Here is a 27,004-nt window from a genome sequence, read left to right as displayed (position 1 = left end):
AGTTTAGATGTCTTATCATTTCCTCTCCTTTAACTGTATTAGCCGACTGAGCATTTTATACAAGAAAACAAGGGCCAGAAACATTAAGAAACCAGACATATTAGCCAGTTCGGTTGTAATTCTGTATTGTTCTCTGCCTTATTTATGAGTCATGAAAATGTGGGAGCAATAAGGATGAAACCGTTTCCATTTTTCCATATAAACAGCACATGAAAAATAGTGATGTCAACATTAGATATTTAGATATTAAACTAAATTTTGTATCACTTAAAAAAACTGCCAGAATCATTATCATTGTTACCTTTATCCTCAGGCTACCTTAAATTCTTTGAAATCCACAAAGGGAGAGAAAAAATGAATGTTTCATTTATACTTTTAAAAAAAAATCTTTTGTGGAGCAGGGGAGGTAACAACTTGAATATTTTATGACACACATAAGGAATATTTTAATAAATGTAAAAATTAAAAATATACTGAAATATTAAAAACTGAACTGTATTTTATATTATCCCTCATAATTCTTAATACTTGGTATAGTCGAAATGACTCATTCATAGAAAGTAAATATGATTAAAAGATTTTAAATAGAATGTTTTTATATTTTTTCAACATTGAAACTAGGATAGGATTGTATCTCAATGATAAAGTGGATACTTAGTATGTTCTAGACAATTGTTTCAATCCTCAAGAGTTGTGGGAGGGGGTGTGTTAAACACTTTACTCCTACCCAGCTTCTTGATTGATTTGAAGGAAGCATTTTGAAAATGGGTCTCTCCTGAGCATTCGGTCTGGAACCCTTAGCTTAGGAGAAGAGTGATTACTTTAGGCCTACATTTATTTTGTTCCTTTATGTTTTAAGTATGTAGCCATTGACCATTGCTTAAGGAATGTACCAGAAAAGGTTTTCAAATAGTTGTCTCTACTATGAGAAAAACAGTGAAACAAATATTTGTGACAATCCCATTTCTCTCAGGCCATCTCCAGTGCCTCAGTCTGGCTGGACTGTGCATACTCTTGACTAAGGGCTGGAAAAATGTTTTTCAAGCAAATGGTTCCAGAAAACAAGCTGGAGTAGCCATCCTAATATCTAATAAAATAGACTTCCATCCAAAGTTAATCAAAAAAGATAAGGAGGACCACTATATTCTCATCAAAGGAAAAATCCACCAAGAGAACATCACAATCTTGAATATCTATGCCCCAAATACAAGAGCACCTACATTCGTAAATGAAACATTATTAAAGCTTAATTCATACATTGATCCTAATACCTTAATAGTGGGAGACTTCAACACCCCACTCTCATCAAGGGACAGATCAACCAGACAGATACCAAATAGGGAAATAAAAGCACTCACAGAATCCCTAAATCAAATGGACCTAATAGACATCTACAGATCTTTTCACCCAAACTCAAAAGAGTACACCTTCTTTTCAGCACCACATGGAACCTTCTCCAAAATAGACCATATAGTGGGTCACAAAGCAAGCCTCAACAGATACAAAAGGATTGAAATAATCCCTTGTATACTACCATGGACTAAAGCTGGACATCAACAACAACAGAAACAACAAAAAGCCGACACGCACATGGAAACTGAACAACTTACTACTCAATGACAGCTGGGTCAAGGAAGAAATAAAGAAAGAAATTAAAGACTTCCTAGAATTCAATGAAAATGAAGGCACAACATACCCAAATTTATGGGACACACTGAAAGCAGTGCTCAGAGGAAAATTTATAGCACTAAGTGCCTGCAAGAAGAAATTCGTAACATCACATACAAACAACTTAATGGCCCAACTGAAAACCCTAGAAAAAAAAAAGAAGCAGATTCACCCAAGAGGAGCAGACTGCTGGAAATAATCAAACTCAGGGCTGAAATCAATCAGTTAGAAACGATTAAAACTATCCAAAGAATCAATGAAACAAAAAGCTGGTTTTTTGAGAAAATCAACAAGATAGACAAACCCCTAGCCAAACTAACTAAAAAGCAGAGAGAAACTATCCAAATCAGTAAAATCAGAAATGAAAATGGGGACATAACTACAGACACTGTGGAAATCCAAACAATTATTAGGTCATACTACAAAAACCCAAATGGCACTAAATTTGAAAATCTAAATGAAATGGATAATTTTCTTGACAGATTCCATCTACCAAAATTAAGCCAAGATCAGGTAGAAAGACTGAATAGCCCTATATCTCCCAAGGAAATTGAAGCAGTCATTAACAGTCTCCCCTCCAAAAAAAGCCCTGGACCAGATGGCTTCAGCGCAGAATTCTACAAGACCTTCAAAGAAGTACTAACACCAATTCTCCTCAAACTATTCCACAAAATAGAAACAGAAGGTTTATTACCAAACTCATTCTATGAAGCAACAGTCACCCTGATACCTAAACCACACAAAGACCCAACAAAAAAAGAGAACTTCAGACCTATCTCTCTTATGAACATTGACGCAAAAATACTCAATAAAATACTTGCAAACCGAATCCAAGAACACATCAAAGATATCATCCACCACGACCAAGTAGGCTTCATCCCAGGCATGCAAGGGTGGTTCAACATATGGAAATCCATCAATGTAATCCACCACATAAACAAAATGAAGGAGAAAAACCACATGACCATCTCCTTAGATGCCGAAAAAACATTTGACAAAGTCCAACACCCATTTATGTTTAAAGTCTTGGAGAGATCAGGAATGCAAGGCACATACCTAAAGATAGTAAAGGCAATATACAGCAAGCCTATAGCCAACATCAATCTCAATGGAGAGAAACTTAAATCAATCCCACTGAAATCAGGGACAAGACAAGGCTGCCCACTGTCTCCATATCTCTTCAACATAGTACTTGAAGTCCTAGCCAGAGCAATAAGACAACTAAAGGAAATCAAGGGGATACAAATCAGAAAGGAAGAGATCAAAGTGTCACTATTTTCAGATGATATGATAGTATACATGAGCGACCCTAAAAATTCAACCAGAGAACTCCTTCAGTTGATAAATACCTTCAGCAAAGTGGCAGGATAGAAAATCAACTCAAAAAAATCAGAAGCCCTCCTGTACACCAAAGACAAAAAGGCTGAGAAAGAAATTAGGGAAACAACACCCTTCACAATCGCCACTAATAACGTAAAGTACCTTGGTGTGACTCTAACCAAGGAAGTGAAAGACCTGTTTGAGAAAAACTTCAAATCTCTGAAGAAAGAAATCGAAGAAGATCTCAGAAGATGGAAAGATCTCCTGTGCTCATGGATTGGTAGGATTAACATTGTGAAAATGGCCATCCTGCCAAAAGCAATCTACAGATTCAATGCAATACCCATCAAAATACCAACTCAATTCTTTACAGACCTTGAAAAAAAAAGATTCTCAGCTTCATATGGAGAAACAAAAAACCCAGAATCTCCAAAACGATCCTGTACAACAACAGATCATCTGGAGGTATCTCCATCCCCGATATCAAGCTGTACTACAGGGCAACAGTAATAAAAACTGCATGGTATTGGCATAGAAACAGAAAGGAGGATCAATGGAACCACATAGAAGACCCAGAGATGAATCCACACACCTCTGAATACTCAGTGTTTGACAAAGAAGCCAAATCGATTCAATGGAAAAAAGACAGTATATTCAACAAATGGTGCTGGTCCAACTGGATGTCTACATGCAGAAAAATGAAAATAGATCCATATTCATCACCCTGCACAAAACTAAAGTCCAAGTGGATCAAAGACCTCAACATAAAACCAGATACTCTAAATCAGTTGGAAAAAAAAGTGGGGAACAGCCTAGAACTCACTGGAACAGGAGACAACTTCCTGAACAGAACACCAACAGCACAGGCTCTAAGAGAAACAATCAATAAATGGGACCTCATGAAACTGAAAAGCTTCTGTAAAGCAAAAGACACAGTCATCAAAACAAAACGACTGCCTACAGATTGGGAAAGAATCTTCACCAACCCTTTATCTGACAGAAGGCTAATATCCAGTATATATAAAGAAATAAAGAAGCAGAAAAGCAACAAACCAAGTAATCCCATTAAAAATGGGGAACGGAGCTAAACAGAGAATTCTCGAAAGAGGAACATCAAATGGCAGAGAAACACTTAAAAGAAATGCTCAACCTCATTAGCCATTAGGGAAATGCAAATTAAAACAACCCTGAGATTTCACCTTACACCCATCAGAATGGCCAAGATGAAAAACTCAAGTGACAACACATGCTGGAGAGGTTGTGGAGAAAGGGGAACCCTCCTCCATTGCTGGTGGGAATGTCAACTGGTACAACCACTTTGGAAGTCAATCTGGCGCTTTCTCAGACAATTAGGAGTAGCGCTACCTCAAGACCCAGCTATACCACTCCTAGGCATATACCCAAAATTTGCTCAAGTACACAACAAGGACATTTGTTCAACCATGTTTGTAGCAGCTTTATTTGTAATAGCCAGAACTTGGAAACAACCCAGATGTCCATCAACGGAAGAATAGATACAGAAATTGTGGTATTTTTACACAATGGAATACTACTCAGCAATCAAAAGGGAGGAAATCATGAAATTTGCTGGCAAATGGTGTGATCTAGAAAAGATCATTCTGAGTGAAGTATCCCAGAAGGAGAAAGACAAACATGGTATATACTCGCTTATATAGACCCACAAGATATGATAAACATAATGAAATCTACACACCTAAAGTAGATAATCAAGTAAGTGGGCATGGGTAAAATGATCAATCCTCATTTAGAAAGACAAATGGGATGTGCATTGAATGTATGACAGGAGTCTACCGCAAAAGGCATCTGAAAGACTCTACCTAGCAGTGTTTCAAAGCAGACACTAAGACTCATAACCAAACCGTGGCAGACTGCAGGGAATCATATGAAAGAAGGGGAGTTAGTATGATATGGAAAGGATAGGAGCTCTACAAGTACCAAATATATCCGGGCACAGGGCCTTTTCTAAGACTGACACTCAACCAAGGACCATCTATGGATATAACATAGAACTTCTGCTCAGATGTGGCCCCTGGTAGCTCAGTAACCAAGTAGTTTTCCAAAGTAAGGGGAACAAGGACCATTTCTAACAGGATCTCAAGGGCAGGCTCTTTGACCTCCCCCCCAGGGGAGGAGCAGTCCTGTTAGGCCACAGAGGAGGACTTTGCAGCCAGCCTTGAAGATACCTGATAAAACAGGGTCAAATGAAAGGGGAGGAGGTCCTCCCCTATCAGTGGACTTGGAGAGGGGCAGGGAGGAGATCAGGGAGGGAGTTGGGGAGGGGGAAGGAATGAGGGAGTGGGATACAGCTGGGACACAGAGTTAACAAATTGTAACTAAAAAGAAAAATAAAAATAAAAAAATAAAAAAGGCTTTATTTTGGCATCATTTTAATATAATACTTATGAGCTTGCTTATATTCTCACCAAGTGATGAATTCTGGCTTAGATCTATATTTTTCAAAGATATACATCTTTGTTAAAATATGAAGGCTTACTATACTGCTCAGAACTATATTTTCTTTTATGTTATACTTGTTTCTAAAATAAGATTTTCTCAGTTTACTCCTATCACATAAAATAAATAAAGCAAACATCTTAAAGCTTTACTGAAAATCCCAAATCTCATTAACTTAAATTCTCAGTTTTGTCACCATCTCATTTCTCAGCTTTGCTTTTCCTCCCTCATTTATCAATAAAATTGGTGTTTCAGCACCCATGAAGACTTGTTTTCTCATTTAAGAGAGCTTTAACTGAACTGTGTTTTAAACTGTGTGCATATATGCTCAGGTTTTGAGCTTGCAGCCTTAAGCACTACCAGTTCTCTACAGACAACTCAGCTGTTTGATTCACACACACACAAACACACATACACACACACACACTACACAAAACAGGAGCAAAATATTTCATTGTCAAGAACATGAAGAGATGTGATTGTACATAATGGCAGACAATGTTTAACAAACTACATACCCACTTAAAAAAAAACTTTTAACATTTGCTAATTTTTCTTGGTGGAAGAGTGCACATTATCTTCTGCATGGCACCATGAACTGCAGTGTAACTCTGCTTTCTCATGTCATGTAACATTATTAACTTTAAGTTGTCTACATGATAGAGTAATGATATGAATATGGAAAGTTATCCCAACAGGTCTGGGAAAGGGGGACACGGGCTTTCTCCGGAGAAGCAGGGAGATTACTTAACAGTTTCAAGGTACAATAAAAGAAAACAACTTAGAAAGTTGGGGTCTTAATAGATCTTAGTATAGTGTTTAAGGACCCACACATTCCCTGCACCTCCTTATAGTTCTTCTGTATATTCTCATCCTTTCCTTTCAGGTAAATTTCAAAGGAATAATGTTTGTTTTTTAATGGTTCTTGACTGTTTTATTTACACAGATACGTTGCATTGACTTATCAATCAAATTAATACTAATCTTTCTTTGAAACGTAACATTCAGTACATTAAAATGTTCCCTAGCATCCATGTGTTGACCTGTTGATGATCCTGTCTTGAACATTGGTTGTATATAAGCATTTGTATAAATCATAAATAAGTGGTGAATCACTATTCACTAATATTTTAAGGACATATACCTTCCTTTCTTCATGTATGTATACCTTCAGGTACTTGTAAAGTACATTTGTGAAATAGAATACCATGGGCCACATGGGAAAACTTGAGATGAACTTGAATAAAAGAGTTAAAAAGGGGCTGCTGGGTGCACTGGACAGGAGCCTAACACAGAGGGCCTCTGAAAGACTCTACCTAGCATTGTATCAAAGCAAATATTAAGACTCATAACCAAACCTTCGGTAGAGTGCAGGAAATCAAAAAAAAAAAAAAAAAAAAAAAAGGGAGGGGGGAGTTAACATGAGCTGGAGAGGACAGGAGTTCCACAAGGACCAATTATCTGGGCACAGAGATCTTTTATGAGACTGTTTCTCCAAACAAGGACCATGTATGGATGCAACCTAGAGCCTCTGCTCAGATGTAGCCCTTGGTATCTCAGTATCCAAGTGGGTAGCCTAGTAAGGGGGACAGGGACTGTTTCTGACATGAACTTAATGGCGGGCTCTTTGACCTCCCCCCCTCCACCGGAGGGAGGAGCAGCCTTGCTAGGCCACAGAGGAGGACTTTGCAGCCAGATGGAAGGGGAGGAGGTTCTCCCCTATCAGTGGACTTGGAAAGGGGCAGGGAGGAGATGAGAGTGGGAGGATGGGATTGGGAGGGTGAGAGGGAGCTGGATACAGCAGGGATACAAAGTTAACAAACTGTAACTAATATTAAAAAATAAAAATTATATAAAAAAGAGTTAGAAAGGGTACTTTGAAACAGTTTTTTAATGCCTTCACACAATTTTCACTTCATGTCCTTAAAATACCACAATGCTTTTGACAGACTGCCCCATAAGAGGGTTTTTTTTTTTAAATCTGGTCATTTTAAATGAATAATATAAGTAACAAGAATCAAGGTAGAGCTATGAAATGAAACATGCATTTAGCATAAAAAGTAGTGAAATAAAAGCACAAGTAAAATAAGTGTGAAAATTGATTTTTAAAATATGTGCTCCAATCTTTTTATATCGCTCTCAAATCATTTTGGGCATTCTAGTATAAATAGGCACTAGATGACAGAAGTAAAAGAATAAATCATGGTCTCAGCTCTAATTGACAGCTATGATCATTTCATGGATTAAGTGGTTTTATGGATCAGAAATAGGGGGCCAGTGATCAAAGAGGGACAGCTAAATGTTTTCATATTAAATGGTTAATGGTGTCTGCTACAGTTATTTAGGTTTGTTTTAATTAATCTTTGTGCTAAATAAGGATCTCAAAGTAAGCTAAGAATATTGATAATATTATAAACTTAGAAAGACTGGCCACAGGGTAACCTGTATCTCCACTTTGTGCTGCAAAACACAACTCAACACCTTAAAATAAACCATGGAATGTGAAACAAAGCAAAAACTTTTTTTTTCTTCTCACTGATTTATTGCCAGGGTAAGTTAGTACTTTTCTGGGAGGCCTGAAGCTGGGACACAATTTTGCTAAAATGTATAATAAATGCTAAGTATTGAGGTGCTCTAATTGCACATATATTTTTGGCTTCTGTGACATGTGTATTAGCATTCATATTAGTTCTTTGGCTCTGATGTTATTTTTCTACTGTATCCCATTAAGGAATAGAAAAATGAAATTAGGTATCTTTTAGCTGTCTTTTCTTGAGGCTATATTTCACTAGCTCCTTCTGTTTCCCCACAAACCCTACTCTCTTTCCCTGTAATTGTACCGTTGCTCTCTTCTGGATTCTTAGGTATTAACATAAGATGATTAAATTAAATTTCACTGTTAAGCCTACGTTTGTATGTCCCACAATATTGTTTTAATTGACCTCATGCCTCAGACTGGCCTCTGTAAGTGAAATAGAATATGTTATTAGAAAGGTGATATGGCATTCAGACAGGTTGGCAGGCAAGAGGTTAGAATGGAAAAGATGAGGGTAACAGCAATTCCATTTGGTGTACTGTATTCTCATTGATTGGTAGAGATACCCACATCCCAGCACCATGTTCTATACGGTATGTTTTCAAGCATGTTTTCTATTAGCTAGTTCTGGCTTTAGTAAAATCAAGGAGAGAGCAAAATTTTCATCTGGATTCACTCTCTTTTTCCAGAGTGAGAATAACATTTTGAATGATTTGGGACTGATTTTCATCTTGTAGGTGAGCCTGCAGGAATTATTATAAATTAAATAGAATACTCAAATTGCCAGAAGAGTTATATGAATCCTGACTATAGTTACAATTATTCTTTAAAGAACACAAATTTTGGTGATCAAACTGGCCACAAACTTAGTTTTGAAGACTTTACCATTACTAGAATAAAATATTTTTAATAAGCACAAAAAGAGCTCAGACATGTCACAATACACCGACTATTGATTTAGTAATAGTCTTTCCTTATTCTTCCCACTGAAATTATTGTGGAAAATATAAGTTGCTAATTAATGAAGTTCTATGACTTTTAATTTTCAATGGAGGTTTTCTTTGTAACTTTCTTTTTGAACTGTCACTTAAGATCTTATACTCAGTTGACTGGTTTAGTTTTGCTATTATAAGAGAAGGTTTCTTGTAGCAAAGTTTCTATTTAGCTGGAAATGGCTTTGCATTCTTTATTTTCCTGCTTCCATCTCTAGTCCCTAGACTATAGGTATTCAGCACCTGCACATATATCTTCCCATGCATTTAGAAGACCATTGTCTCAGACTTAAAATCATTTGTCCTTTTGTTGTTCCGTCTGGGTTGTAGTAATTTTGACTCCTTGAATTATTTTTTCAGATATTTGTCCAATACAAAACACATCAATGATTATAAGCAGATCTTCCTTCATAGGAGAATATTCCACGCTTGAAATGAACACTTATCACATAACACATTTCCTTATTGGAAAAATAACTTGTCAAAACTATTTTTTTTTTAATTAAGCAATGCATGCGGCTTGTGAAGTATTCAGTCAGCATGCAGCAATCTGTACCTACATGCTTGCAGGTGCTCAGCTGCCTCTCTACATAAAGCCCAGAGCGCAGGCCATGGATGTGTTCTGCCTAGACTCAGGTTAGGTCTTCTGCCTCAGTTAAAGGAAACAAGAAAGCGAACCTGAAGTTTACCAGTGAACGTTATTAGGAAATACCTGAGATTCCATTTTAGATGACTCTAGATTTTGGTAATCTGAAATAAACTAACCATCACATTTACTAATAAGTAGATAAATAGCATTGTGTGACTTGCAGTAAAAATATATAAATATGTATAAACATATATATATATATACATATATATACATATATATGTAAACAGAAAGTGAAAATATGAGAATGGGCATATGAGAAAGACTATAGGCTCATCTATTATCTTTTCCTTTGAAATGATCTGAGTTAGTTTTTATCTGTTTAGGGTTAATTAATAAATTCTCAGTTACTATTGGCTAATTTTCAAAAATTACTTTGCTTGGTTTATAAAATATCAAGTATGTATTGTATATGCTCCAATTAAATGATTTTTAGAACAATTGGCTATAAAACTCTATTAAAATAATCCAAGTGTCTTAGGCTAATATACATTTTGTTGTAATAAAATGTCTTTCAATTCAATATTTTATTTAGGATATACTTAATCAAAGTTATTATCATTGGTATTTTTCTATGTTTTCTTGTTACTTTTGTTTGCTTGCTTTTTTGTTTATTATGATGCATGGTGCCAAATTCATCATGGAGGCAGACATCTACCTTTTAGTGATATTCTCAGTCCTTATTTTATTTTCTATAAGGGAATACTTAAATTTGGAAGTGTCTAGCTATTGTATAGCTTTAGATGGGACTTAGGTATCGTTCCATTGTATAATTCAAAATATTCTAAAGGCATAAGTTGCAATTTTCTCAGTTTTCCTTTTATGAGAAGATTAACACTGTTTTTTTGATGGCATATCTCTAGCAGCTTAATGTACATAGAGTTACCTTGGAGATACCACGAGGCTACTTCTAGACAGGGTAAACTATGGAGGAAAATTCTCCTCCATAGTTCCCTTTGTGTGAGGCGATCCCTTTGATCATGAGAGGTGCCGTCCCATACTCTAGAGTCTATAATTAATGAAAAAGAAAAGGGAGGAAACTGAGCGCTAGCGTTCATCGCCCTGCTTCCCGACTATGGCACACTGTGACCAGTTGCCTCTGCTCTCATGGTATTCATGACCTCTCAAACCACAAATCAAAACAAATCTTTCATCTTTAAGTTTCTCGGTAAGAAATATAAAATATTAGTGTTGGGGAGCAGGATTCTTGCTCTGACATAACTTCGTGGTTCTTAGGCCTTTTAAAATGGATTGTAGGTGTTCTGTTCAGGAAGTTGCTTCCTGTGCCAATGAGTTCAAGGCTCTTCCCCAGTTTTTCATCGAACATGTTTAGTGTGTCTGGTTTTATGCTGAGGTTTTTTATTCACTTGGACTTCAGTTTTGTGCAGGGTGATAAGTATGGATCTATTTTCATTTTTCTACATGTAGACATCCAGTTAGACCAGCAGCATTTGTTGAAGATGCTGTCTTTTTACCATTGAATGGTTTTGGCATCTTTGTCAAAAATTAAGGTGTCCATAAGTGTGAGGGTTTATTTCAGGGTCTTCAATTCAATTCTATTTATCCACGATTTTATTTCTTTACCAGTATGATGCAGGTTTTTTTTTTTAAATAAAATTTTTACTTTTTATATTACTGACAGTTTATTCACTTTGTATCCCAGCTATAGCCTCCTCCCTCCTTCCCTCCCAATCCCATCGTCCCTACCTCATCTCCTCCCATGCCCCTTCAAAGTCCACTGAAAGGAGAGGTCAGTTTTTATTACTATTGATCTGTAGTACAACTTGAGATCAGGGATGGTAATACCTCCAGACAATTTGTTGTTATACAAGATTGTTTTAGCAACTCTGGGTTTTTTATTATTCCACATGAAATTGGGATTGTTCTTTCAAATTCTGTAAAATATTGTGTCAGAAAGAAGGAGAGGAGGACCTCCCCTATCAGTGGACTTGGGAAGGGGCATGCATGCAGAAAGGGGGGAGGGAGGGGAGAGGGAGGGTGGGACCAGGAGGGGAGGAGGGAGGGGCTTATGGGGGGATACAAAATGAATAAAGTGTAATTAATAAAAGTTAAAAAAAAGAAAAGAAAAAAATTGTGTCAGTATTTTGATGGGAATTGCATTGAATCTGTAGATTACTTTTGACAGGATGGCCATTTTTACTATGTTATTCATACCGATCCTTGAGCATGGGAGATCTTTCCATCTTCTGATAAGAAGACAAATTTCTGAACAGAAAACCAACAGCACAGGCTCTAAGATCAACAATCAATAAATGGGACCTCATGAAACTGAAAAGCTTCTGTAAAGGAAAGGACACTCTCATATGAACAAAATGACAGCCTACAGACTAGAAAAGGTTCTTCACCAACCCTATATCTGACACAGGTTCTACTGTTCAGAATATATAAAGAACTCATTGTCACCTCTCCCTGTGGGGGGAGCAGACTGACCCTGACCAGGCCACAGAGAAAGACTATGAAAGACAGCCCTGATGAGACCTGATAGGCTAGGGTCAGATGGAAGGGAAGTCCTCCACTATCAGTTGACTGGGGAAGGGGCATGGGAGGCAATGAGGGTGGGAGAGGGCAGGAGGGAGGGGATGAGAGTTGGGCTACAGCTGGGATAAAAAGTGAATAAATTGTAATAAATAAAAAATTATATTAAAATAAAGAATTACAGAAGTTAAAAATCAACAAATCAAGTAATCCCATTAAAATGGGGTACAGAGCTAAACATAGAATTCTCAATATAGAAATATCGGAATGGCAGAGAAACAGTTAAAGAAATGCTCAACATCCTTAGTCATCAGGGAAATGCAAATCAAAATGACCCTGAGATTTCACCTTAAACCCATAAGAATGGCTAAGATCAAAAACTCAAGTGACAACACATTCAGGAGAGGTTGTGGAGAAAGGGAGCCCTCCTCCATTGCTGGTGTACAACCACGTTGTAAACCAATCTGGTGCTTTCTTGGGAAATTAGGAATAATGCTACCTCAAGATCCAGCTAAACTACTCCTAGACATGTGCAAGTATAAAACAAGGATTTGCTTACCCATGTTTGTAGCAGCTTTATTCATAATAGCCAGAATCTGGAAACAACTCAGATATCCCTCAATGGAGGAATGGAAACAGAAATTGTGATACATTTACACAATGGAATACTACTCAGCAATTTAAAACCAGGAAATAATAAAATTTGCAGACAAATGGTGGGAACTAGAAAAGATCATCCTGAGTGAGGTATCTCAGAAACAGAAAAACACACATGCTATATTGCTCACTTATAAGTGGATATTAGAGATATAATATAGGATAAACATACTAAAATCTGTATACCTAAAGAAGCTAAGCAAGAAGGAGGACCCTCGGTAAGATGATCAGTACTCACTCAGAAAGGCAAATGGGACTGATTTCGGAGAAGCAAGAAAACTGGAAACAAGACAGGAGCCTACCACAGAAGGTCTCTAAAAGACTCTACCCAGCAGGGTATCAAAGCAGATGCCAAGACTCAGCCAAACTTTGGGCATAGTGCGGGGAATCTTATGAAAGAAGGGGTAGATTGGAAGACCTGGAAGGGAAAGGAGCTCCACAAGGAGAGCAACAGAACCAAAAACTCTGGGCACAGGTATCTTTTCTGAAACTGATACTCCAACCAAGGACATTCATGGAGATAATCTAGAACCCCTGCACAGAAGTAGCCCATGGTAGCTCTAGAAACCCTGCACAGATGTAGCCCATGGCATCTCAATGTCCAAGAGGATTTCCTAGTAAGGGAAACAGGGACTGTCTCTGACATGAACTTAGTAGCTAGCTCTTGATCACCTCCCCTTAAGGGGGGAGCAGCCTTACCAGGCCACAGAGGAAAAGAATGCAGCAGATCCTGATGAGACCTGATAGGCTAGGGTTAGATGGAAGGGGAGGAGGACCTCTCCTATCAGTGGACTTAGGAAGTGGCATGGGAGGAGATATGGAAGGGAGGGTAGGGTTGGGAGGGGACAAGGTAGGGGCCTATAGCTGGCATACAAAGAAAATAAACTGTAACCAATAAAAATTAAATAAATTGTAAAAAAGAAAAAAATGGATTGTAGAATGAAAGGGAAATTTGGAGCTGTGGGCTGAAGAATCCTTAGAATGTTGTAATCAGAGCTTCATCTTATATTCTTTTGTGAGCATAGGACATAGGAGGGAAGAAAAAAAAATGTGTTCACAATGTTTTAGGACTACTGTGAAGTAGAATAGAGGCCATTAAAGTTATCATCTGCTAAAAATATCTGACTTCCTCCTGCCTGAGTCTTGAGAACTCCAGTGGTGCTGGCGTTAGAATGGTCTAATTTGTTTGATGGAAGATTTCAAAATAGCATAACTGTGTCATGATTGCTGCTGACTCCTCTTAGGTTTGCAGTGGGAGAAAGCTTCATGTGAAGTGAAAAGATAAGGAAAATGTAAAATTTGGCAAGGAAAGGGGTATGATTACATATAAAGTTTCAGACAAAGCCAACATGTAAAAAAGCACCACTAATTCCTGAAGAGATTTGTGCAATGACAAAGCAGCCTCACACAATTCTGTAGGACAATAGAAAGAAAATGACCCTAGAGTCATCTTTAACTGGTAAAAACACAAATTAATTGAAGGAGAGAGCCTGAATTCAGGGAGCTTCTAAAAAGGCTCCTTTCAAAACCAACCACCTAGTGAAGGATTCTTCCAGGGTTAGCCACCAAGGTGCAGAGACAATTAGAGCTAAGTAGAGGTTCAGATGCTTGTCACGCTGGCAGCAGAGCTTGGCAGGATTAGTCACATGGCATTGATTTTGTAAAGATGCAAAATGAAAGCAGTATGGTTCATCTGGGCTTTCATCAAAACATTCTAGAAAGTTTCTGAAGCCAAGCAATTTACTGTTTGGTCCAATTCCCGGCCAGGAGTGCCTGGAAGGCCTTTGATAAAGTTAAGAAGGTGAAATCTAAGTTGTGATGCAGAACCTAGAACGTTGCGAGTTTCAGGATCTCGAGATATCAGTAAACTGAGGAAAGCAAAAGTCACACTGACTGGGGTTAGCTCAGGAAAGGCTTTGTTCTTCAAGCAGAACCAAGGAAGGGAAACAGTCCAAATCTATTAAAGCCCGGAAGATTCCACTGCTTTTCCCAGATGGTGGGAATAGGGCTAAGGAAATTGGTAGCTGACCTGCTGGATTTTAGTTTGGTTTTAGCCTGATCTTCCTTTGTCATGTACCCATTCTTTCTGACTAGAATTAGCATGTTTGTTTTGTGGTATTATGTTCCATACATGTCTAACTTATCTGTTTTTTTTTTATTTTATTTTAAAGGGTCTCTGAGTTCAGAGATTCTCTTGAGTCTCACAAAAAAAATCTTAAGTTCTCTCTTCAGCTATTTTAAAACTTGTTCACAATAATAGTTTTAAACATTTATAATCAGTCTAAATTGTTCACTGATGAATAATTAGTAGATCCAGAGGGCAGATGTCCAGTAATCTTCAGTAGGAGGATGAAATATTCAGTGGTGAGAGTCAGGATCATTTCCAATGAATTCTTAAGGACTCTGAGGTGAAAATTTAGAATGTTAGATGAGTTAAACACTATCCTTAGAGGGACAGAATGTGTCCTAGGAGTTGGTATATGCCTGTTTATTTTATATTTAGGAATCAAAGGCTGACATGAATTATGTATGTAGTGGCATTGTGGAGAAAGTCAAGCCAGAATACAAGTGAAATCTCTTGACAGGCACACCCTGCAGTTAAAAAATTAAAGTTACAGCAAAGCGAAAGAATGTTCAAGAGGGTTTAGTCTCTGAAAATTCCAGATTAAGCAAGCTTGTTTACAAAAGCATGGCAATTGCTTGCCGATTTCATCAGTACAAGAGCCTTCTGATCTTACTCTCAGGGTGCCTGGAGATCTCCATTTTGACAATTGAAATCTCAAGCTGTCAAAGCAGATGCTGAGCCTGATGGCCAACTGACGGGCAGAGTGAATGGAATTTTATGTAAGAAGTGGGAAATAGTAAGAGCTGGAGAGGACAGGAACTCCACAAGGAGAGCAACAGAACAAGAAAATTTGAACACAGGGAACTTCCTAGAGACTCATACTCTAACCAAGGACTATCCGTGGAGATAACCTAGAACCCTGACAATGCAGCCACTTCTGATGAGAACTGATAGACTAAGATCAGAAAGAAGGCGAGGAAGACCTCCCCTATCAGTGGACTTGGGGAGGGGCATGCATGCAGAAAGGGGGGGAGGGTGGGACCGGGAGGGGAGGAGGGAGGGGCTTATCGGGGGATACAAAATGAATAAAGTGTAATTAAATAAAAGTTAAAAAAAAAAAAAAGAAATCTCAAGCTATCAGTGGACTTGGAGAAGGGCATGGGAGGAGATGAGAGAGGGAGGGTGGAATTGGGAGAGAATTGAGGGGACTACAGCTGGGATACAAAGTGAATAAACTGTAATTAATATAAAAACAAAAATTAAAATAAAAAATAAATCTCAAGCTTGGTTTGATAGTTCATAGTCAGGGATGTACTTGGTGGAGAACTTGTAGCAGAATGTTGGATTATTTTTCAATTTCGCTATGTTCTGTGAATGTTTGTTTCCATACATGTGTGGAGTGTATCTGAAAGATTCACAAAGACCCATGAAACAATGTACATTTATGGTGTATAAAGAGAGTTGTGCCTACAACTATAAAATTGTTCTGAGGCATTGTACTGCTTTGAGTTTTGAGTACTTCGTGGCTTTTGATGCTTTTGCTTCATTTATTTCAGTGACAGAAAGGGTAAACTGTAACAAAGTAAGCAAAGTCATCCATCATCTGGTGATCTCTTGTTTTTCCACTTTTGATTTTGTGAGCCAAGTGCTGTTTTGAGGATCAAAATGCAGTCACTATGTAGCTCTCCTGAAAACGAAATTAGCCCTCATCCCCAGACTGATTTGTTGTTGATGGAAAAATAGGAAATGTGAGTAAGTTAATCCCTTCTGAGAATGAAATATTTGGTGGGCCAAGTTTTGTCATCAGAAACTCACAGGCAATTAACACTGGGATATGCTTCTAACAGTGTGGGAAGATGTAGACAGATTTCATCTGTTGTGTTTACCTTGGCCAGCTTTGTCCTCACCGCTCACTGCATTGCTTTATACCAATGGCATGATTAGTATGGTTGGGTTTTTAATAGGAAAAGCCTACTCTTTGCAAAGTAGAGGCTCCGCTTGGAGGCTGCTCTGCAGTTTGTCCATTTTCATACCAAAGCGGTAAATCCATACATTTCTGCACCTAATTCAAACCATAAATGAAGTGTTCAAATCAAGTGTCTATTGTAAGCTCTGTTTCCCTTTCCTCAGTATCCACCCAACACTCACCCCTGAACTCGTTATAGCAGTTATTATTTTGTCAGTTTTCAAGTTCTTATCACAGTTTGGCAACTGTAGCCGTGTTTTCCAGCTAAGGCATAATGCTGCAAAAGACAATACCCTTATGGCACATGCTGCAGCTCGCGCGTCCTAAGGCATTTGACTGGGAGATCTAGCCAGACATAGGGCATGGAAGGGGATGAGTCCCCTCCAATGAGTCTTCAAGTTCACGGGGACAGAAGGTTCAGTTGAGGTTCTGAGGACTGAGGGGAGAGCAGTTCGGGAGTTCACTGATCGGTGAGTGCAGAATAATGCTGCATAGGCGGGTGGTGATGACGATTATGCCTCGGTGTGGAGGGAGTTAAGAACACTGAACTAATTCAGTAGCCGTACATTGCCATGGCTCTGCAACTGGAAGCAGGGCATCAGGGACCCCTTTGCTTTCCAGTTGAAATTTATAATTATTTTAATCATTTGCAGGTAAAAATAGTTTCTATGAGTACACATATAAACAGCCACGTCATAAACAGAGGCCAGTCTTTCTCAGCATTTCTCCATATCCTTTGGCTCTGACATTCTTTTCATCCACTCTTCCACTATGTCTCCTGATACAGATGTTACTTATTTTCAGCATTTTTTTTCTGATACAGTCACTTATTATCAGCATTTTGAATGGTTATGAGTCTTGACATTAAGCACTACTCTCTATGAAAACAAACTTCTCTGATCAAGGGTGAAAACACCACAAATCAATGACTATAAATACAAATATTCATTAGAAAGTTTAGTGACATAATCATCTATCAATGGTTATCAATTACCATCAATAGATTCTCTCTTAGTGCCTGTAGCTTCCCTAGTTATAGGTTTTGACCCTCTTTATAGTACCAGGCATGAACTCCCTCCTGTGGAGAAGGTCTCAGATCCCATGAAGAAAGCTGTGCCACTGTTCACCAATAGTGGTTCTGTTCACCAGTGGGAACATCTTGACTGGTGGGAACATCTTGACTGGTGGGTCCATATTGCCCAGCACAGGATAAGATTATTAAAGTTATTTTTCTCCCCCAGGATTCTATATCGAAATCTCAAGCACTGTGAAAGATATGTAGCAGAGAGAGTGTTTCTTCCTTAGTTCAGGATTGATTTCTTCATTTCCTGAAATCAAAGTCTGAACTATCGTCAACAATGGAATCTTACCATATGGTTCTTATGAGCAACCAGGGGAAATATCAATAGAATATCTTGATTTGGTGCATCTGGGGACTCCCTGATCAATAATTTGGAAAGCTACCTGTAAAGGAAATGAACAATAGAGTGAGTAGGCACCCAACAGAATGGGAGAAAACCATTACCAAGTATATCCCTGGCAGACGATTATTGTCTAAAATACTAAAAAGATAAAACTCCTAAATATAAAGAAAACAAAGTATCCAATTAAAAACAGGTTTATGGATCTGAAGAGAAAATTGCCAAAAATACATACAAATGGCTCTTAAATACTTTTTAAATGTTCATCATCCTTTGTTGCCAGGGAGATGAAGGTTAAAAATGCCTTAGGACTTCATCTCATTCCAGTCAGAATGACCATCAGTAATAGAAATGACAGAGCATGCTTTCATGGATGTGGTAAAAAAGAATCAAGTCACACTGCAGAAGGAATATAAACTAGTAGAGTAACTTTGAAAATGAGTGTGAAGATTTCTCAAAAAAAATAAAAAAAGCCCTTGGAAAGAGAATTAAAATATGACCCAGATATACCATCCTGAGTATATATCCCATATACTTTATATCCTACTATCGAAATCACTACACATTCATGTTTATTGCCAGTTTATTAACAGTAGTTTGGAAATAGATTCATCATGCTCATCAAATGGTAAATGGATTGTGAAAATGTGGTGCACATACACAATAGAATAATACTCAGTTTTAAAGAAAACTGAAGTCATGCAATTTGCAAATAAATTATTAGAATTTGAAACACTACATTGGGTGAGGTCATCCAGGCCCCCAAATAAAAGTCACTAATATTCTAGCTTATATATGATTACTAATTTCAAATCTTCTGTTTTACCTGAAGTACTTGCATCATTCAGGAAACTAGTAATGTACCGAAGGGGATATGCATTTGAGGAGTGGGGTAGGTCACCTGAAAAAGGTAGAAGTACAGAGGTAAAATACTAGATTAAAATAGATTCAAGCAGATAGTGGAGTGATGCGGATTAGGAAACATGGGTTAAGGAGGTTTAACCAAAATGAACTGTGTGTGAAAAAGCTACTTAGGGACATTTTGGGAACCATGATCTTGTAATCAAGTAAAGAGCATAGTCATAAAGAATATTCTAACCCATGTGTGATAGGAAATAATGGAGGAGAGGGATAGCAAGAGCTTAAAGTTTAATCAGGTGGTGCAGGGTGATATGGAGGCATAAATCAGGTGATCAGGTGAAAGTCTTTGTGGCAGGCACAGGTTATATATGTATATTTCAGAAAGTCAAGCATAGTTAATTAGTAAAACAAAAACCATAAACTTAAGGTGACTGAACTTTTCACCATTCAGCAATATGTTACTCGTAGTTTTACTATGTTAATCAAAGTTTTAACATCTGCAATAAGACTAGAAAAAGAGACAAAATTATTTCATTTGGTTTATAAAAGACAAGAATGTAGGAATAGAGATCACCTTACAAAATATCAGAAGGCACTGGGGTTGTATGTTCCCTGTGTGACTGGCGTGGCACATGGAAGAGAAATAATTGCAGAACAGACATTTGTCTCACAAACAGTAGAGCTAGGCAACCTGGGCAGATCGTGAGGAGCCTCATTGTAGAACATGTCATTGATGACCCTGAAAGATTCCAGATGTTCCTCCTCAAAGGCTTAGACTTCATTACATCCATGACACCCACACTGTTCTTGACTAAAAAAAAAAAAAAGAAAGAAAAAAGAAAAAAGCTATCCAAGAATCATCAACTCCAAGTTCTCCTGAGTCCAGAGATTCCATTTTCTTCACTAGATTTAATTTGACTTAGAACATTAAAGAATTGATACTTTTAAAATGCTCTATGATGAATAAATTTATGGATCTCTGAGTGATTGTTCTTTTTCCTAAAACTACATTATTATGTTTATGCTGCATTTGACCATCAAGAAGTGTCTATCTATACTTCTTCATAAAGGAACATCTCCCATAATCAATGGGAGCAATGGCATTTGTAAAGTAGTTGTGAAGGTTATTTTTGGTAGTCTGCTCGAGTGTGTTTAAAACCATCCAGGAGATATAATTCTGATGGGGACTTTGGTGGCATTTCCAGCGAGGCTTAGCTGAGTATGAAGGGCTCATCCTGAATGTGGTCATCATCATCCCCTGGGCTGCAGTTCCAGGCTGAACATTAAGAGCTCTACTTTTTGTTGTTGTTGTTTAACCCAACAAACAGGATGTGACAAACTTCCTACCATTCAACTACATGACTTTCCATCCATGATGAACTGTCTCTTCTTAAACTGAGGACCAAAATTGCTTTCTGTCAGATGTCCAGAATTCCAGTTACAGTGATTAAAATAATTAAACATGGATTTTGGAACTTAATTGCATTTGGGGTCAAACTGATATTCAGTGCTAACATGCCATAACATCTACTGAAGCAGTATTTCTGCTCCATTGTCTTCTCTGTATACACTGTATCTTTAATTATAGACACTACTAATCATTTTATCAAAGAGAAAATATGAATAAAAACAGAAATATAATTCAGTTACGTATTACTTGCAAAAAGCTAGTCTTTCTATTGCCACTTGTTTCAGAATTGATGGCCCATATTTTTTTCATTAACATAATCCTCTGACATCCTGGGACACTATTAGTCAATATACTTCCTCCTGCACTGTGTTTGTTTATTTGTCTGTTTTTAACTATAACATATTCAGCTTTAAGTTATTCTGTGTTCTTATTTTATGGTGTCAGAAAGAAGAGGGCGTTGGTTTAAAATAAGTGATTGACTTCCATGGATCTGAAGGCTCATTTCTTCTCATAAATTCTCTGAGCCTTAGTTTTGGAATCTCCAGGCTCCTGAACACTGGTTCTAAGTGTTTAATATGTTTCAGTTCCCCTGGGATAGCTCTTGTAGAAACAATATTGTGGTTCTCCTTATTATCAACTTTATATAAATAATACTTGTTCTTTTGAGTTTGAAGATATAATGTGACAGTCCCCTGGCATATCTGGATTGGTAATTTCAAGTTACTACAGAAATTCTGCTAATCCATTGCAGTTAAAATGTAAAAGTATTCCAGAATTTGCAGGAACAGAGTTGCTGAGTTAATGTGTAATAATTTGAATCACTTGAATGAGAAATAACTTCATGGTAGGATAAGTAGAAAGAAAAAGCACATCAAACTTTCAAATAAAGAATTATGATACAAGAATGAAATTACCACACTTAGCACAATAGTAATAGCTTAGTGAATTAATGAGAAAAAAAATGAACAAAATTGTGCTATAACAGAATGAACCATATTTAGTTTTTTGAGATCAGCTACAGTTTCAACATAATTATATTATATCTTCAATTAAGTTAATGTTAATTTGAGTACTATTGAGTCCAAATTTTTTATGGACATTTGTTTTACTAGTTGGGAACTATTTCTTTTTCAGGAGTTAAAATATAATTATTATGTTTACTTATGTCAAGCTGTAATGAAGTTATTGATATGATTCATGAGAGTTAAAAATTTTTATTAAAAAAACCTTACTATTCTCATTTAAAAATCAAAAACTCCCCATATATCTTTCACTACTGTTATAAGAGTTAAAAAAAACATTTTATATAACATAAACCTACTCCATTTGCTTACTTATAAATTTGTTTTTAATTATCCATTTCTTTTTTGACTTTGTGTTTAATTTTAATTAATTAATTAATTTCTCCTTCTCCTTCTTCTCCCATGGCCCTCCTTTAGTCCACTAATAGGGTAGGTCCTCCTCCCCTTCCCTCTGACCCTAGCATATCAGGTCTCATCAGGACTGGCTGCAATGTCTTCCTCTATGGCCTGGTACAGCTGCTCTCCCCTCAGGGGGAGGTGATCAAAGAGCCAGCCACTGAGTTCATGTCAGAGACAGTCCCTGCTCCCATCACTAGGGACCCACTTGGACACTGAGCTACATGGGCTACATCTGAGCAAGGGCTCTAGGTTATCTCCATGCATGGTCCTTGGTTGGAGTATTGATCTTTGCAAGGCCCTTGTTGGAAACCTAAGTTTTCACAAAATTAGGAATAATGCTACCTCAAGATCCAGCTATACCACTCCTAAGCATATATCCAAAATATGAACAAGTACACAAGGGCATTTGTTCAACCATGTTCATAGCACCTTTATTTGTCAAAGCCAGAACCTGGAAACAACCCATATTTCCCTCAACTGAGGAATGGATACAGAAATTGTGGCACATTTACACAATGGTATTAAACTCAGCAATCATGAAATTTGCAGGCAAATGGTGGGAACTAGAAAAGATTGTCCAGAGTGAGATGATCCAGAAGCAGAAACTATATGTTTCTTATAGTAAAAAGCAGAATAAAAATAAAATCAGGCATAGAATAAGATATGCTTTTAAAATATGAATGCCTTTCTCCAGATTTTCTTATTTCTTTCATTGTACAAATAATGCTTAGTCACTGCTATAATGCACCACAAAAGTGCATACTTCAGCCTATTGCCTAGTCAAGTTAAGAATGGTTTCCTTTTGCTCTAACTACAGTTTTTCATTCACACAGACAGGCAGTGTGGGAGTTCTCTCAACCTCAGATGTTTTATGAACTTAGGCTTACATGTCTCCATTCACTCAGTGCACTGATCAGGCACAGTTCAGGATCTATGAAACTTCTAAATAGGCATCATATAGAGAATACATGATGAAGGCACTGAGTACTAAAAACTTAATCCATCTGGGTTGTTTCCAGCTTCTGGCTATTACAAATAAAGATGCTTTGAACATGGTTGAGCAAATGTCCCTCAGTTGAGGAATAAATACAGAAATTGTGGTACATTTACACAATGGAATACTATTTAGCAATTTAAAACAAGGAAAACATGAACTTTTCAGGCAAATGGTGGGAACTAGAAAAGATCATCCTGAGTGAGGTTATCCCAGAAGCAGAAAGACATACATGGTATATACTCACTTATAAGTAGATATTAGACATATAGGATAATCATACTAAAATCTGTACACCTAAGGAAGCTAATCAATAAGGAGGACCCTGGGTAAGATGCTCAATCTTCATTCAGAAAGGCAAATGGGATGGACATTGGAAGAGGGAGAAAACAGGGAACAGTACAGGAGCCTACCACAGAGCGACTCTGAAAGACTCTACCAGGAAGGATATCAAAACATATGCTGAGAATCATAGCTAAACTTTGGCCAGAGTTCAGGGAATCTTATGAAAGAAAGGGGAGATAGAAAGACCTGGAGGGGACAGGAACTGCACAAGGAGAGCAACAGAACCAAAAAATCTGGGCACAGGGGTCTTTTCTGAGACTAATACTCCAACCAAGGACCATGCATGGAGATAACCTAGAATCCCTGCACAGATGTAGCCCATGGCAGCTCAGTGTCCAAGTGGGTTTCCTAGTAATGGGAACAGGAGCTGTGTCTGACATGATTTCAGTGGCTGGCTCTTTGATCACCTCACCAGAGGTGGAAGCAGCCTTAGCAGACCACTAAGAAAGACAATGTAGCCAGTCCTGATGAGACATGATAGGCTAGGGTCTGATGGAAGGGAAATAGGATCTCCCCTATTAGTGGACTTGGGGAGGGACATGGGAGGAGAAGAGGGAAAAAGGGTGTAATGGGGAGGAGACAAGGAATGGGGCTACAGCAGGGATACAAAGTGAATAAGCTGTAATTAATAAAAATAAAATGAAATTTTAAAATAAATAAATAAAAGTTAATCCATGACTTCATCTAAAGCTTAGGGAAGACTGATGAAAAGAGAGTAGGACTGTAAGTGCCAAACGTTGAAGGACTTTGCTGTAGATCTGTCTCTTAGTAACCTCAGAAGCTGCACCCATAAGATCTCACCAATGTAACTGCCTAGACACAAGCTGAACAAGGGCAACAGCAACAGACAGGGCCACGTGGACACAGGAAAGAGCCATAGGCAATTGGTAATACCAAGAATGTGATAGTTTTCTCAAAGAAGAACACACCATTTCATTGCCTACTGGTCATCCCTGTAAACATACAGAACATGGATAACAGTATGCACAGACTGAGCATGTTATATTTAATATATGTACATATGCACTTAATAACAATTAGTAGAAAGAGGCCATGAATTTGAAAGAAGAGCAAGGAGAAATAAATAGAAGAGTTTATGGAGAGTAAAGGGTAGGGGAAATGATTTAATTTAATTATATTAAACTCAAAGGTAAAAGAAATAAAAGTTAATATCAAATCTAGGAACTATGAAAGTTAATGGCCTTGAGATGTTCTAGGGGCTCATGAGATGGGTCAAGCAGGTAATGTTTTTCCCAAAGCCTGATAATTTGCTTTCACTATCTTGAATCAATAAGGTAGGAAGAAGGGGCCAAAGGCTGTCCTCGAAACACGTAGATAGATACCCACACATACATACCCACATGAGTACACATGAGCCCACACTTAATGCTATTTTTAAAAATAGTGTAGGGTAATCATACTAAAATCTCTACACCTAAGGAAGCTAATCAAGAAGGGGACTCTGGCTAACATGCTCAATCCCCATTAAGAAAGGCAAAGAGGATGGACATCGGAGGAGGGAGAAAAGAGGGAAGAGGATAGGAGTCTACCACAGAGGGCCTCTGAAGGGCTCTATCCTGCAGGGTATCAAAGCAGATGCTGAGACTCATAGCCAAACTTTGGGCAGAGTACAGGGAATCTTATGAAAGAAGGGAGAGATAAAAAGACCTGGAGGTGACAGGAGCTCCACAAGGAGAGGAACAGATCCTAAAAGTCTGGGCACAGGGGTCTTTTCTGAGACTGATAGTCCAACCAAGGAACATTTATGGAGATAACCTAGAACCCCTGCACAGATGTAGCCCATGGCAGTTCAGTGTCCAAGTTGGTTCCAAGTAATTGGGATCAGGGACTGTCTCTGACATGAACTGATTGGCCTACTCTTTGATCATCTCCCTGAGGGGGGAGCAGCCTTACCAGGCCACAGGAAGACAATGCAGCCAGTCCTGATGAGACCTGACAGACTAGGATCAGAGGGAAGGAGAGGAAGATCTCCCCTATCAGTGGACTTGGGGAGAGACACAGGTGGAGAAGAGGGAGGGAGGGAGGTATTGGGAGGGAAAGAGGCAGGGGGACACAGCTGGGATACAAAATGAATAAACTGTAATTAATAAAAATAGCAATATCAGCTGAAGAAGTTCTCTGGTTGCATTTTTGGGGTCATTCATGTAGACTATCGTGAAATAGGTCTGTTCTGTTCCGATTTGTTGTCTTTAGTTTGGTTGTCTTTATTTGTCTTTTTACTTTAGCTTAGACTTCAAATACTATGTTGAAGAGATACACAGAGAGTGGGCAGCCTTGTCTTGTCCCTGATTTCAGTGGGATTGATTTAAGTTTCTCTCCATTGAGTTTGATGTTGGCTATAGGCTTGCTGTATATCGCCTTTACTATGTTTAGATATGTGCCTTGTATTCTTGATCTCTCCAAGACTTTAAACATGAATGGGTGTTGGATTTTGTCAAATGCTTTTTCGGCATCTAAGGAGATGATCTTGTGGTTTTTCTCCTTCCTTCAGTTTGTTTATGTGGTGGATTACATTGATGGATTTCCATATATTGAACTACCCTTGCATGCCTGGGATGAAGCCTATTTGGTTATGGAGGATGATATCTTTTATTTGTTCTTAGATTCGGTTTGCCAATATTTTATTGAGTATTTTTGCATCAATGTTCATAAGAGACATAGGTCTGAAGTTCTCTTTTTTTGTTGGGTCTTTGTGTGGTTTAAGTATCAAGGTGACCGTGGCTTCATAGAATGAGTTTGGTAATGTTTCTTCTGCTTCTATTTTGTGGAATATTTTGAGGAGAATTGGAGTTAGCACTTCTTTGAATATCTGGTAGAAAAATAAAAATAAATTAAAAAATGTTTTAAAATATAAAATAATAAATTAGAGAAATATTAAAAATAGAAATAGAAAAATAGAAATTATGAAAATACAAAATTTTACAGTTACATATTTTATATATTTTGGTCATTTGAAACTTATTGCCTCAAAAGCCCTATGATACTTAATTGCTTTTATATGGAATTTATGCTATTATTATTATAACATTAATATTTAAGGATGATAGGATTAGCTATTCTTTACAATGTCCTTTTTTTTTTTTTTATAGAGTAAGACAATTGAGAAAACCTTGTTCTATAACGGGGTTGTTCCTGGCTTTGGAAAATGGGAACACACCTGGACAAGCCACTCCAGAAATCTCAAGGAAGCTCACGTCACTTATTAAAGATACCAGGCTAGTCAGAGCTGCTGCTTCCATCATCAATGTTCAGATGCTTTATCATGCTTTAATTTAGCTTTAAATCACTTTAAATATTTATAATCATATGTAAAACTATTAGGTATTTGTTTTACTCCCTACAGCTTATACTAATAATTATCCTAGCAATTTATTTATATATTACTTCTCAGTATATTTTCTTTAGTATAACTATTTTTTTTATATTTCATAGGTTTTTCTTTGTGAGATACTATGTCATAAAAGAAGATAAGTAATATTTTTTCATAGCAATCATTTTAAAAGGCTCCAAATTTTTAAGTAAAATAGTCTCCTACATAAAAATTCTAAGTAGAAGTATTTAAATAAAATACTACATTTTACTTCATTGAACTGCATATAAAATTAAAACTAAAATATTTGCCTCTGAAACTCTGCAGCTTTTATTAAAATCTTAAACTTAGGGCGGCGGGGCAAGATGGCAGCGCCGGGAGGACTCTCATTCTGAG

The 27,004-nt window shown here is 37.5% G+C and overlaps 1 protein-coding gene across 1 annotated transcript in view; it reads left to right on the top strand.

The window, feature by feature from the left end:
• Positions 1-26,504, top strand: part of Cnbd1 (cyclic nucleotide binding domain containing 1) — a 411,690-nt gene extending 385,186 nt beyond the window's left edge. The window contains 1 exon segment of the mRNA XM_055603581.1: positions 26,388-26,504. Within this exon segment, the coding sequence (XP_055459556.1) occupies positions 26,388-26,504 (117 nt within the window).
• Positions 26,505-27,004: the final 500 nt, after the last annotated feature.

The sequence above is a fragment of the Psammomys obesus genome, unplaced genomic scaffold (genome assembly GCF_907164565.1).
Source record: "Psammomys obesus unplaced genomic scaffold, mPsaObe1.curated_primary_1811, whole genome shotgun sequence".
Taxonomy (NCBI): domain Eukaryota; kingdom Metazoa; phylum Chordata; class Mammalia; order Rodentia; family Muridae; genus Psammomys; species Psammomys obesus.
The sequence above is the reverse complement of the archived record's forward strand: the minus strand, read 5'-3'. Positions and strand labels throughout refer to the sequence as shown.